The sequence below is a fragment of the Arachis ipaensis genome, chromosome B4 (genome assembly GCF_059453495.1).
Source record: "Arachis ipaensis isolate K30076 ecotype BB chromosome B4, ASM5945349v1, whole genome shotgun sequence".
Classification (NCBI taxonomy): domain Eukaryota; kingdom Viridiplantae; phylum Streptophyta; class Magnoliopsida; order Fabales; family Fabaceae; genus Arachis; species Arachis ipaensis.
In genome coordinates, this window is record NC_142439.1 from 29748993 (window position 1) to 29763676 (window position 14684).

Below are 14684 nucleotides of genomic sequence, written 5' to 3' on the forward strand. Positions count from 1 at the left end.
ATGATATGTATATTTGTAAACTAGTGTGTGTGTGTGTATATATATATATATCTTAAGGTTGTATCTGATTTGTATGTACATGTATGTTTTGGTTTTCACGAAAAAGAGTTATCGAAAGGTTATGCGGTTTTAAGTTTTAAACAGGCTCATATTTTAATCTTAAATATTATAAGAGTCGTGGTAATACTCGAGCTATCAGAGTGGCGCAGCCGGAAGCGTGACATTTTGATAGTTAGGGTGTTACACGTCGCCTCCACCGCTGGCCATTGCAGATTTTTCTCCTTCACCCTTTTTTTTGCTAGGTTTTACATTTTTACAAGAGGCGAAAGGCTCCTCACCCAATCCAAACCGTACTTCTGACCTAGATCTGCTCGCTGTTTATGCCTTCCTCTTCTGCTCTGCTCCTTTGCTTCTGGTTTGTTCTTTTTTATTTTATTTGTTCTGAATTTTTTGTTCACTCTGAATCTCTGAATCTAGTTTTGCTCTTGGTTTTTGCACTAATTTGATTGCTTTGCTTTAACAAAGAAGAAGAGAAAGCTCAATAGAGAATCTATCTAGCATTTTTCATTCAATATCTACACCAAATTTCAATTTGCAGTGTTAGAATAATTTTTACAAATATTTGCTACTAAGTTTCAATTTGCTGATATGTCGTCCACTGGCAGGTCACGCATTCTCGAAGGATACCTGTCGCCGTTCAACATAACCGCTGTAAAGAGGGTGAAGGAGCTTAGCGCCATTGTTGTTGGAAAGACCAATCTAGATGAGTTCGGTATGGGTAGCACCACTGAAGGTTCTGCATTTCAGGTTCTTCAATTTTCTTTAATGTTTAATTTCAAGTATTTGCGATTCTGTTATTTCTAAAACTAGCTTATAGTTAATTTCGTGCTAAGCATACTTAATTATATTGTATTGTATTGCATTGCATTTTGTTTTAATTGTGTGGATTGAAGTCTATGTCTGTTCTTTCCATGTTCCAATTTGGGTGAAATGAATTGTGTAACTTTTTCTAAAAACAATTTTCTTTTTAGATTCATTTTGAGATAGTGAGTGTAAACTTCACTGTAGATAGAAATTAAGCTCAATTTTATTGTTGAGGTTTCCGAATTGAGAGATCTTTATATACTATGCACCTGATACATAGTTCTAAAACCATGGTTGCATTGCTAGCACTCATGGATGTGTTATAAATTTGGCTAAGCTTTATGAGGTATGGATTCTAGTGTTCTTGCTATGGCCCATTTATAACTGAGATTGGTTTAATCAGTTGATGTGTATGTTCATTCAATAGGTCACAACCAATCCATGGGATCTTTCTAGGGTGATAGGAGGATCATCAGGAGGATCGGCAGCTGCAGTTTCTGCCAGGCAGTGTGTGGTATCACTGGGAAGTGATACTAGTGAAAGCATGAGACAGCCAGCATCCTTTTGCGGTGTTGTAGGTTTGAAGCCAACTTATGGCATATGCGTCTTCACTTGATACTATTGGTTGCTTTGGTTAATCAGTCGTTAATGCTGAGATTCTCCTTCATGCAATTGCTGGTAATGATAGATTTAATGCTACCTCAAGCAATCAAGTAAGAGTTCTTTTATATTTGGTATAATTGTTATATCCCATCTAATCTGCTGTTGTTAGCTGAAGTTATCAAAGGTATTGGCATAATTTGTCTATAAGATGGGCAGTTGCTGAAATCATTACAAGTGTTTATTTATGTACATCTTGTTATTAAATCATTTAATAGTCACTTTTTATTCTTGTGTTGATATATTCATTCTTCCATCCATATTTGTTCCCTATTTTCATCAAAATTTTCTATATCTTCTTGGTTCAGATTATGCTTTCAGGTTAATTTGATTTAGATTTTGTTTATATCTTCTATAATTCAAGTTAATTGTTGCTGTATAGAGTTAAAGGATTTGAAGGTACCACTATTGTGTGTTTGGGTTGGTCTGATGGATCGGAACATTAAGTTCGTATATAATTTCTCTTTTTTTAAGTGTCTTCTTGCGTTTGTAAATTGTGACATGGGGAGCCCCATTGTAGCTCATGTCCTTATGCTGTTTGATAAAATGCTTCAACGAAGTGATACATTTGTACTAGATGGACCTTCTATGTGTAAAGCTAAAATTTAATTATTTTTTTTCCATTTCAAGGTTGAGAATTGTTCCGTATAGCTGCTTGGTTGGTTGTTTATTGCACACTACCTAACAAGATTAGAGCTCCAACACTTTATTGCTTCCTTGGTGCTAAAATTGATAAAAATTAGTCATTAATGTATTTGATCCTTGTGTATGTATTTGTAGAAAAATTAATTTCTTCTATTATCGATCAATTTCTTAGTACTCAAGCATTTGTAAACACCATTTCATTGAAGTTTGCACTAATTTTTTACTTGTCAAAGTAAACTTATAAAGTGATTAGCTATTGGAATTTGATTTAAACTGAGATGAAATGAATTCTTGGATTTTTCAATTGTATGAACACAGAAAGTTGTGTTTTGTAAGTTTTATTTATTAGCTACAGGTTCCACATACAATAGTTTAATGTTGAAACCTGTTAAATCTAATTTGTTCGACACTTTAGATTATATTACCTATCAAGTGGTACAGTTTCACAACAGTCTGAAGTTCATTTTTTTCATTCTATCGGTAAATTCATTTTTGGCATTAGTACTGCCAAGGTTTTTCAATTATAAATCTTGAACTGGACAGGGTCTGAAGGTACCTCCTTTTCTTCCTTAAGTGATTAGTGTTTCTGTCTTTAACGTGTGGCAGAAAGTGTCAGATTTGGTCAGTCATTCTGCTGAGCTTTTACAAATAGTTAACTCATATTTTTTATTTATACACTAGAAGAGAAAGATTGAGGTTTGGGATCAATGTTTAGGCGAGATGATCAGAGACTTCAACAACTGAGGGAGAAAATAGATATGGGTGGGAGGATAAGTAATTGCATTGACAATTACCTTATTTTCTTATTATTAAACTGGCTGCAATGTTTTTCATTTATTTTCAAGTATATTATATATTTTCCTAATTTTCTAAGTATATTATATATTTTCCTAAGTATATTATATCTTATTATTAAACTGGATGGAAGGAACCGTCAAATAGAAAAGGATGTTGATGATTCAATAGCATACAGTCATGTACATAATATTCTCCTAACTTTCTTTCTATGCACTTTGAAATTGGTTTTGCTAATTTTTTTGTACCCAGTAATTGCTTTGCTTCAACGATGGTATTAAGGAACCTACAACATTGGCAGCAGATGAGTCTTCTAAGCATAAAGCAATGCAAGAAATTTTTGAGTCCACTATTATTCAGGTATCTTCATTCTATTTACCAAGGATATAGTTGAAATCATTGACTTACATATATAAATATCTCAATTGCTCAACTTTTAATTCCACACTTCTTATTACAAACTGCTTTAGTATTTGAGCATCATATTTCTTTATAAAAAATGCTTAGTCATCCAAATTAATGGCATAAAATATTTCAAAGAGAATATATGAGAAACAGAACAAATCCCTTGACTAGAATTTCAAGTACATCATCCTGAACTATTTGAGAAATAGAGAAACACAAGTTATTGAACAATTTGAGCCTGGTGTTTACGTGACACTAATAATAAAGCCTACTTGTGTCAAAATTTTCAAGAGAGTTGGATTCAGGTATACTACAGTTACTTGTTTATCTGATAAATTCTACATTTTCAATTTCTGTATCAGTGTGATTTGTATTGAACATGAGTCACTATAAGTCAGCTTCACAAAATTAGTTTAGTATTCTTCTCCTATCTCATGTGAAGGTGTGTATACCCATTTTTGAAATATGTACATGAATGTATGATCAAAATAGCTGCTACATTATTTAAACCATTTCACTGATTTTGATCTGCATGCACAACACATTTTCATTAAAAAGAAGTTGCAGAAATTTGCATGGATGCATTCCTTAATTTTGCTATTACTAAATAATATATGTTGTTTGAATTATTATATGACATTAGCATGTGTGCAACATAATTTTTTGATAAATCACTTGGAAAGCTTTTCATGGCACTCAAGTTACACAAGCTTTTTACTGGATAACAATGTTAAACTCTTTTGTATACCTCCAGTGCAGAAAAATTAAACTCTTCCTATACCTCAAACCTTTTATATGATTTTGTAACTTTGGACAATGTTACCAGATGTGAATAGTGTAAGAAGTAAAGCATATAGAATGCTAATTGTTACTAAATTTGGATGAAAGTGAAATTATGTGTGTGCTTTGTAATGTAGAGGGGTTATCCTCTAACTCCATATTTACTTGGTTTCTGTTTTTGAAGTGGGGTTATAGAGGGGTAAGGTAGTATGCACTGATTTTTTCTACATTGATGTAGATAGTATATCTCTTGCTTGAGTCTGGAGTTGATATCAATCTTAGGAACTATTATTATTATGAATAGAGCTAGCTAGCTGCATTTCCCCCAGGATCAATGGCTTGGTTTCTAAACAGTGTAGAGGCTTTCATATATATATATATATATATATATGAAACTTGGGAGTTGATTGTGACCACTGTTTATACTCACCAATGAATTATCATGTGCAAGTTCATTGACATGTATAGTTTTGCAGATGCGTTTGGTGAGAATGGAAGACCAGCATCAGGTGATGAAGGTGCTATACCTCCGAATGCTTCGCTCCAAATTGATCTTGAGTTGATATCTTGGAAGGCTGTATCTGACATAACCAAGGATAATAAGGTTCTCAAGAAGACCTTGAAGGAGGGAGAGGGGTATGAACGTCCCAATGATGGAGCTGCGGTTCAAGGTAAAGCTTTTGATCTGCATTATGCTTCTCTTTGTTTCATTTACTATTTTATTGGCTGCTGTTGTTGAATTCGTTATTTTTATTGTTGCAGTGAAACTTATTGGTAAGCTGCAAGATGGGACTATTTTCGTGAAGAAGGGTCATGATGATGAGCATCCATTTGAGTTCAAAATTGACGAGGAGCAAGTAATTAATGGACTTGATAAAGCTGTGATGAACATGAAGAAAGGGGAAGTTGCATTGGTGACCATACATCCTGAGTATGCTTTTGGCTCATCTGGGTCAACTCAGGAATTGGCCACCGTTCCTCCCAACTCCAACGTGTACTATGAAGTTGAGCTGGTTTCCTTTGTAAAGGTGTGAGAGAATTGTCTTATGTTCCTAATGTTTTATGGTTCTGACAATATTAAAAACAACACTAATTTAATAAAAATGGAATACAGGAAAAGGAATCGTGGGATCTGAATACACCAGAGAAGATAGAGGCAGTTGGAAAGAAGAAGAAAGAAGGGAATGCACTGTTCAAGGCTGGCAAATATGAAAGAGCATCAAAGAGATATGAAAAGGTATTGTACTCCCTGCAAAAATCTTAGCAAAATTTGTTGTGATGTGAGGAGATTCAGAATCACATGAATATTTTTTTTTTTTGGGTTTTAATATATAGTTCTTTGTATCCTTCACTGTAGAGTGCAGTACAATTGCAAGATAAGGCTCAACATGTTCTTTTTTAACTTTTTGTCTAGTTAATTACTTGCTTGCAAAAACATCTCATACAATTGGCTGATGCTCATCTGTTAACAATGATTTTCTACTTAAAAATTCTTTGTGCTATTTCACTTCTCAAATTGATTAACCTTACGCTTTGTTAATCATGATATTGTTTATTTAGTATTTTTCTATGTTAATATTTAAAGTTTAATAAATATGATGTAAAAAAATAGGTTATAGTAAAGAAAAATGGTATAAACTATTGTAGTTGGTCAGTTTTTTTTTAAGCTCATGCATGAAATTGTGGCGGTTCAAAACCGTCGCAATTTTTTTTAAAAGGCCCACTTAAAATTGCGGCGGTTGTAAAACCGCTGCAAATTTTTTTAAATCAACTAACCAAAATAACGGCGGTTTTGCAACCGTCGCAAAATCACCAACCTGATTTAGTGGAGTTATGCCAGCGGTTTTGCGGTTTCTCAAAACCGCCGCAAAATCAAATCTCCACCCCCTAACAGGCGACGCTTGTGGAACCGCTGGAATTTCATTTTGCGGCCGTTAAAAACCACCGCAAATTCCTAAAAAAACCGCCGCTATTCGGCGTGTCTCTTGTATCAAATAAATGATGGTTAATTGATTTAACATAATCATGAAAATCCACTCCAAATCACTTACTTATTGTGCAAGAAAGTGCATAAAACCTATTGAAACAAGTGAAAAATGCTTGAAAAGCTAGCATAAGATGACTTGTCATCATAACACCAAACTTAAATCTTGCTTGTCCCCAAGCAAGCACTAAACATGAGAAGAAATGCAGTGAGACAGAGAAGTATATAGGACCTTATTTAGCAGATAATAGAACTTGATTCATGGGATTTTATGCAGACAAATGCAACTCAATTATTCTTTGCTGTCTGATATGAAATGTCCCTTTGAAGATTTACTAGAGTTGCTACTATAATACCTTGCTCAGTCCCTTTGAAGATCGAAACTAAACTTGTACCCACGCAAGATGTCCTTCGTGTGACAAAAGTACCCTATGTGGCACTCCAACCCTCTACAAACATGGTACTTTTGTCACACGGAGGGCATCTTGCGTGTTCCACAATATATAATTCAAGCAAGTTCAATGAAAAGTTTTTTTTTCTCAAATCAATTGGAGTGCCCTATAGATAAATTTCTTAAAAAATTTTATTATTTGATGTATAGTGAAGTCTTTGATAAATTAAAATGATCAGGTATTAATTAATCAATTTGTATCTCTTTGTTCTTAATTGCGTTTTTCATATTTTTTTGTTGGATAAAATTTTTTATATAAATAATATTTAAATTTTATTTGATATAGAAATAAAGATACAACCTATAGATATGCAATGATCAATGTTAGAGATAAAAAATGTGTACGCACATTTTCTTATAAAATTAAGATCTTGATTTATTGTATATTATGTCTTTTTCTTTAATTAATCCAATTATTTTGTGAAATTTCTTTGTTATGTACTATTATTTAGTATTCACATGAATAAAAAGAAATAAATTAGACTTAATTTAAAATTAAATATATTAAAAATATTTTTTGTCAAAAATACTCCAGATATAAATAAATATTAAATAGTTTTCGTGGATCACAAGCCTAATTTTTCAAATATACTTCTTAAAAATGAATTAAATTTATAAAATTAAATGATGCATAAACTTATTTACGTTAGAGTAATGCTATATGACATAAATTAATTTAATAATAGACAAAAAATAGAGTAATTCAAATATATTAGTGCATGGTGTGTTTTCACTACAAGGAACAGCGTAATTATCGACACCAAAAATCAACGGCCAAAATATTCGTTGATATTTTTCGACAGTTGGTCGTCGATAAAATGAAAAATAATAAATTAGAAATAAAATATTAAAATCGACGACTGGATCGTCGATTATTTTAGCAACTTAGATCATTTTATTACTACCGTCGCATTGTCGACAAAGAATAGGTTAAGATTTTTTTCCTTTAAAATCGACGGAAATGTTGTCTATTTTAATATTTATTATATCGACGGCCTTTGCCGTCGATAAATTTAAACGGTGAAGATCTCCCTTTAAAATTGGATAAATGGCTTAGATTTATTATGTAAAATAGATAGCCAAAATGTCAATTTTTTTTCTAAATAAAATCAACGAAACTGGTGTCGATTTTTATCATCAAAAAATTTTATCACTGTTTCCTCCCCGCGTCCTTGATTCCGCCCCAATTCACTTCAATTTACTTCAGAAGTTAACCCCAATTCGCGACTTTTCCATTTCACCTCTACCATTTCACCAACCCTCCCTCTCGATGCCGCCGCGCCTCTTCGCTCTGCTGCCACCGTGTCGTTACTCTGCTGCTCCAACACCCGTCGTCGCCCCGTCGCACTCGCGCCGCCATCCCTCCGTCCCCTGTTTCAAATCGAAACACGTCGTATCAATAAGGTTCGGTTTTCCTTTTCTCTTTACTTTTCTTTGTTGTTTTCTCTGTTTTGTGAAATGTGATCCCGAATTTCTGATTTTCGAATGGAGTTCTCTTCGGTTCATAATTTAAGCTTACACGTGAGCTTCGCCTTCTTCTCTGCTCTGTGAATTGTTGATTCCTTTCTCTTTTTTTTTGGTTCTCTGATTTTTTTGTTAACTATAACTTGTGAGTACGCGATTTCAGTTAATATCTTCAGCGTTTCAGGGATGTCAATTATCGAAGAAGATATGCAGACTCTCGATGATTCTCGCTCGATCTACGTCTTCCTCTCTTCGAGTCTCAAGTAATGAGCACATACCTTTATATTAGCGTGATTTATAATTTCTAATTGTTCCTCTCTTTAATTTCTATTGATGCTTGTAAAACAGATGGAATTCTTTCTATCAAAACCACGAGTAAGTTTTTGATGTTCTTGTTATGATTAGTTTTGCTTTAATTTCACTGAATATATGCACACACGTCAAGCGAAAATTGGGAAAGAGATAGCTATTTTCTTATCTGCGTCATTATCAGAGGTAATATGCAAGATTTCTGTATAAGCCTCCGAGCAAAATTGTTTTACTCTTAGGTACGTGTTGTTTGAACTCCTCAATTTTCATCAACCATGTGGATAAGGTGCCATTTTAATTGTTCTACATCGTGGCTTAACATTGAAATAGATTCCAATTATTTAATAGCGTTATTGTGTTGAATATATTTGTGCTACTTTTAGTTTATGTTGCTATGTACCGGTGCTGCCATCTTGGTTTATGTAGTTTTTCTTAAAGAAATTTGATTTCTGTCAAATGTTCTTAAAGAAATTTGAGTCCTTGAAAATCCATTTTTGCTTGTCCTTGGGAACTTCAGGTCTAATGTATACAGCTTTGGAGTAATATTATGGGAACCTGCAGCCGAAAAGATCCCTTGGGATAATCTCAACTCAATGCAGGTATTGCTTTCATGCTTATGTAAACCTTGAAAGTATCTTGAAAAAAATAGATACTCAAACTAGAATGATAGACATCACATGAATTGTGTATCCCTTTGGGTGCATATAGATTAATTGTTCGTCTAGGAACATTGCAGGTGATTGGAGCCGTGGGGTTCATGGATCAGCGACTTGAAATTCCAAAAGATGTTGATCACGATGGGCTTCTATAAGGAAGTGAAACATCATTAGCAAAAGTATCAAATATGCTCTCTTAAAATATATGTGGGAGCATAATTTGGAAAGCTTTTAGCTTCACAACAATCAACAGTGACAGGGGAGTTGAATTTGAAGGTGTTGTTACAGAACTAGTCCATGTTCTTATTACTAGCCCATGTTAAACAATGCTTTTGTAGAAACACCAAGTGACGATGAATGGATAGAGGAACTCAAACATGGGAAGGGAACTGAATCTCTATATAGTTACTGCTGCAGTTTATGGTGGAATGTGCATGGGGGTATTAACTGTGCTTGGAGACTTGATGATGGGTCTATTTGGCACAGGAGCTGAGATCATGCTTGCTGCTACCATCTTTTATGAGTTGTCTGAGGCATTAGAGAACGAACATGACCTCTGAACTTGGCTTTTAGGAACTAGTTTCTTTCTTGATTGGAAACTAGCTTACAGTTAGTTTAGTTAGTTAGCCTTCTTGTAATAACAATTGATTTCACTAGTTTATGTATTTGGATATTTGGATTTTGTTTGCAGGTTTTGATGCCTATACCGAAGCCAACAGGTTATGCAGGAGACGATCCTTATAAAATGTAAGTATTTTCAATTATTATTATTATTAGGGATATTGTGTTTTCTGTTTTGTAATAATTAAAATTTTGAAAAATACCAAGAGATTGTATAATTGAGGAGACGTTGGAATTTTATTGATGTATGAACTGAGCTGATGTGAAGTAGGAGTAGTGAACAATGTGTTAGTGAGTGGACTTAAAAACCTTGTGAACTATGAATATAATGCCATTGATATTGTGACGAGTGAGTTATTATTATTATTATTATTGTTATTATTATTAGAGTTCTTTTTCTCTACTTGGCAGTTGGCAATGGCTTTCGAGTTTGCAAGCATGTTGTGTGGTGTTTCCTCCTCAGAATGACGGTGGCAGATGCTATCACAATACTCAAGTCCTTTGTTCCCATGCCCATGAGCTTCAATAACCTTTCTTCTCTCTCTCTCTTCTTCTACAAGAAAGAAGAGCCTTCAATTCATATTTCCAGGTCAAATATACCAACATTCACAATTTCTTCTTCTTGTTTTTTCCAATTGTTTTGAATATGGTAGAAATATTTTTGAATATAATGAATGGGTTGTTAGATAGGAAACCGTGTTTGAATTTATAGCTACACTGTTACTAATGCGTGCCACATGTTTGATCAAAGTTCTTAGTGAGTAATAGAAAATATGATGCTTTTCTATTTTATTTATTTATTTGTTCATATGTATATATAAAATTAGTAGTTAAATAGATTTGAATTACTGTGAGCTTATTGGTTATAGCATTAATTGTTTACTATTTTTTTAAATAAAAAAATAATTAAAATATATCTATTAAAATCGACGGAATAGTTGTCGCTTTTTAATTATAAAATAGACATGAAAACCCAAATATAGACATGGAATTTGTTGGTATATGAATAATAAAATCGACAGCAACTGTGTCGATTTTATTGGATCCAATATCAACGGTAATGTTGTCGATTTTAGTAAACATATTATAGACAAAAATGTTGTCGATTTTATTGGATCAAATATCGACAGAAATGGCGTCGATTTTATATAATAATATCGACGACGGTGTTGTCGATTTTAGTAAGAGTGTAAAATTCTCAAACTCATATTATAGACTGAAGCGCCGTCGATTTTATTAAATTATTATCGACGGCTAGGCAAGCCGTCGATTTTATTAGCATTTTGAAAAATCGACAAACTTAATAGCGACCAATTTCGCCGTCCATTTTGCCGTCGAATTTTAATATTATCGACGGCTTAGCCGTCGATTTGGCCGTCGATTTTAACGATGTTTCTTGTAGTGTAATTTGTACATATGTGGACCTAAACTGTACAGATAAAACACAGTTTACGATTAACACGAAAAAAATAAGAAAATAGCTGCTGCAAAACACAAGTTGCGTTTTGCAGGGAGGGACATCCCAACATTAAAATACGTCCTTGTCTCTTGCATGCAGAGCAGATGTTCAGTTTGATCATCTTGGGACACACCAAACATAACCTGCATTTGGCAGAAAAGATATTTATATGTGTGATATGTGTACGTGAAGGAAGTGAGCTTGATCTTTATAATATATATTGTATTTGGTTGAAGGTGAACACACTTCATAATAATATTAGCGTTTTTATTTGAGGAAAGAAGAAGATCGAAAAAGAGGAAAAAGGAGGTCAAGTGTGTGAGTAAAAAAATTAGTGAAAAAAAAAAGTTCGTAATTTTACATATCTCAAAAAGATATTATTAAATATTTAGATCATTTTCAATAAGAAAGTATTTTTTGTATTTTAATTATAAATAAGTTTATGTATTTGTATTGTTATTAGAGTTATTAATAAATTTTTGGTATATAAATTAATTGCTAATTTTATTATTGTTATTAGTGTTATTGTTATGATTATTATTGTTACAACATTATCATTATTATTGTTAGTTACACGGTTTTCGTGTATAATGTTAATAATAATAGTATATTATGAATATACTGTTATATAAAATTTTTATATTATTATTATTATTATTATTATTATTATTATTATTATTATTATTATTATTATTATTATTATTATTATTATTATTATTATTATTGTTAATGCATTACTATTCAAAATAATAATAATAATAATAAAATATTGTAATTATGATATCATTATTATATTGTTATTATGATAAATTTTTTAATATATTTTTAATTATTGTTATTGTTAATGTTTCAGCAGCAAGCATTAATTGTTATTATTAATACTAGTTAGAACATTGATAAACTATAATTTTATGGTAAATTTTGAATTGAATTGAGTGAAATTTATCAATTTATCTTGTATTTATTCACTGAAATAGTATAATTTTATGAATTTCTTCTAATTATGTTTAATGATTAAAAACATGCTTTTAGACTCTTAAATTGCTAAATTTAATTTACTTTAATTCCATGCAATGCATTGATGTGTTTGTTGAGTGATTTCAAGCTTAGAACGCAAAGATGGCTCGAAGAAGTGAAGAAAAAGCTAAGCGTGCAAAAGTAGAGAATTCATAAAGAAATAAAGTTTGGAGTTCCTCATGGTTACGCATATGCATGAATTTCAGGTTGAGTGTACGCATGCTTAATGCGTATGCATCTTTTGGAAGATCGCCAATTTGCGCGTATGCATCCTGTAAGAACCCGCGTTTTCACGTAAAACCGTTTTAAAATAATAATTTTAGTGCCCGGAATAGATTCAAAATTTAGGAGTTTTAATTTGAAAATATAAAGGTAAAATTTGGTTTCAATGAATTTTTCTGAGTCGAAAAATGTATTTTCTGAGACAGACCGAGAACCAGCAGTCGAACCGGTCGAACCGGTTTAAGCCTGTCAGGTACTGTGTTTTGAGAAAAATAAGATTTAGAAAATTGGTTTATTGTTTTGAAAGGACAAAAATAATTTTAGAATTGAAAACCGAGCACTAATCTTAAAGGTTTGGGTCAAACGGACCAAAAACGCTAACAGGTTGGACCGGGCCCAAAGTTCAACATATATAAGCTCATTTAATGAGCATTTCAGCCCATTCTTCCCCATTTTGATGAGAGAGCCGCGGTTTTGAAGAGAGGAGAGGAGGAAGAGAGTGCACTATTCACCTCCACCTTCCGGAAGCCATAACTTTTGATCCGGAGCTCCAATTGACAAGCCGTTTACGGCCACGCGAAACACTTGTCGAGCTCTACGTTTCTACCTAAGCAAACCTGGTAAGTAACCGCGTCTCACTTCCCAGTTTTGTGCCCTATATTTCTGCATTTTTGAGGTTATGATTTTGAGTAGATTTTGTGGTTTTGGTTGTTTAGGTGATCTCTAGTAGTGGGTAATTGATGAATTTTACCCCTAATCATGTTGGATAAGGTAAGGAACCTCTTTATCCTTGTGGTTTGGTATAGTATGAGCTTTAGTTATTGATGTATGGTTATGTTGTATGTATGAAGCTTGTTTTTAGAGTTAGTGGTGGCTTTTGGTGTGGCTTTGATGGTTTGGAGTTTGGTGGAAGCTTGATTGGAATCAAGTTTGGTGTTTGAGCATATTGAAAATCGGCCAAGGTTTGGTTTCGGTTTTCTTTATGTAATATGTAATGTTTCTGAAAACTTAGTCTAGTTGACCCTAAGATAGGATTGAATGATATGGGTGTATGAGTAATTATGTGTGAATTAATGTTAATTGTTGGTGTATGGGATTATTGTGGATGATGATGATTGTTGGAGATTATTGATGTTGATGAGTATTGATGATGATTATCTATATTGATGAATAATGAGAATTTTGAGAAATTAAAGTGATGAGTTAATGTAAAATGTTTATGGTGGGTTGGAATTAAGGATATTGATGATTATGATGTTTGATGACATATATTGATGATGATTTTTTATTGTTGGTTATTGTAGTTATTGAGGATTGTTGGGTATTATTGCTGTTGATGAGCTTTATGATGGATTTGATTAATAATGGATAGGGTTTGATAATGACTATTGGAATTTATGAGGAATTATTTTGGTTAGTTGAGGTTGTTATTGATTGATTATGATTATGAGTGTGGATTTATGATTAAGTGGGAAATTATGGATTTGGTAGCGAGATATGGTATAATGGTTGAGTGATTTAAGTAAAATTGAGATGATATGAACAGGTAAGGTATTGTGTGTGGTAGTGGTTTATGATGATTGGGTACGTTTTGATTTGGTTTTGAATGAAAAGTTGGTTAAAATTGAAGTTTTGAGGTTTTTGGTAAAAAACTGGTTTTTTGTGAACTTTGAAGGGTCATAACTTGTGCCTCAATTTTCAAAAGTTGCTGAAATTTATTTAGAATTAAATTTCATTGAAAACCCTTCAATTTGATATAAAGTTTGTAAAATTTGGATTTTTGTAGAGGAAGTTATGATCATTCAAAGTTTGTGTTAAAAATCTGAAATCCTGCAAAGTTGCAGAATTTCAGGATTTCTAATATGTTCGCACGCACAGCCTTGTGCGCACGCACAATCCTGCACTTTTTAAAACCTGTGCGCATGCACGGACCTGTGCGTATGCACCGCTAGGGAAGGGCGTGCTGTTTGCCGCGTTAGCACAGCTTGTGCGCTTGCACATCAACGAAGAATTACAACCTGTGCATACGCACAGCCCTGTGCGCACGCACAGCCCTGTGCGCACGCACACGTCTGCGCATACGCACACTTTGAAAATCTTCCTGGGCATGCAGACGCACACCCCTGTGCGGCCGCACACGCCCTGTTTCTCAAATTTTATTTTGTTTTCAACTATTTCACCTTCCCGACAAGATTGTAAGCTTCTATAACACCATTTTAAGACTCTTGGGCTTCTTTTAGAGCATTGAAATATGGGAAAGGTCCTAGGGGTTTAAGTTAGGTTTTCTTTTGAAAAGTTAGCAAACGGAGGTTTAGGTTTCTGGTGTATTGCGGATGAGTTAGTTGAGAGAGA

General features: G+C 33.2%; 2 protein-coding genes and 1 pseudogene across 2 annotated transcripts; all 3 read left to right on the forward strand.

Annotated features, from left to right (window-relative positions):
* Positions 1-774: 774 nt before the first annotated feature.
* On the forward strand, positions 775-4712 carry LOC148567050 (glutamyl-tRNA(Gln) amidotransferase subunit A, chloroplastic/mitochondrial-like). Its single transcript, XM_088483140.1, has 3 exons — positions 775-807; positions 1292-1433; positions 4618-4712. Exons 1-3 carry the CDS (start codon positions 775-777, stop codon positions 4710-4712), a joined length of 270 nt encoding a protein of 89 aa, XP_088339266.1.
* Positions 4713-4802: 90 nt separating this feature from the next.
* LOC107636277 (peptidyl-prolyl cis-trans isomerase FKBP65 pseudogene) lies at positions 4803-5529 on the forward strand (annotated as a pseudogene).
* Positions 5530-7854: 2325 nt separating this feature from the next.
* LOC107639169 (uncharacterized) lies at positions 7855-10398 on the forward strand. The gene is made up of 8 exons (XM_088485595.1): positions 7855-7988; positions 8225-8311; positions 8397-8423; positions 8875-8956; positions 9094-9192; positions 9352-9622; positions 9705-9760; positions 10046-10398. Exons 1-5 carry the CDS (start codon positions 7855-7857, stop codon positions 9166-9168), a joined length of 405 nt encoding a protein of 134 aa, XP_088341721.1. The 3' UTR covers positions 9169-9192; positions 9352-9622; positions 9705-9760; positions 10046-10398.
* The last annotated feature ends 4286 nt before the right edge of the window (positions 10399-14684 follow it).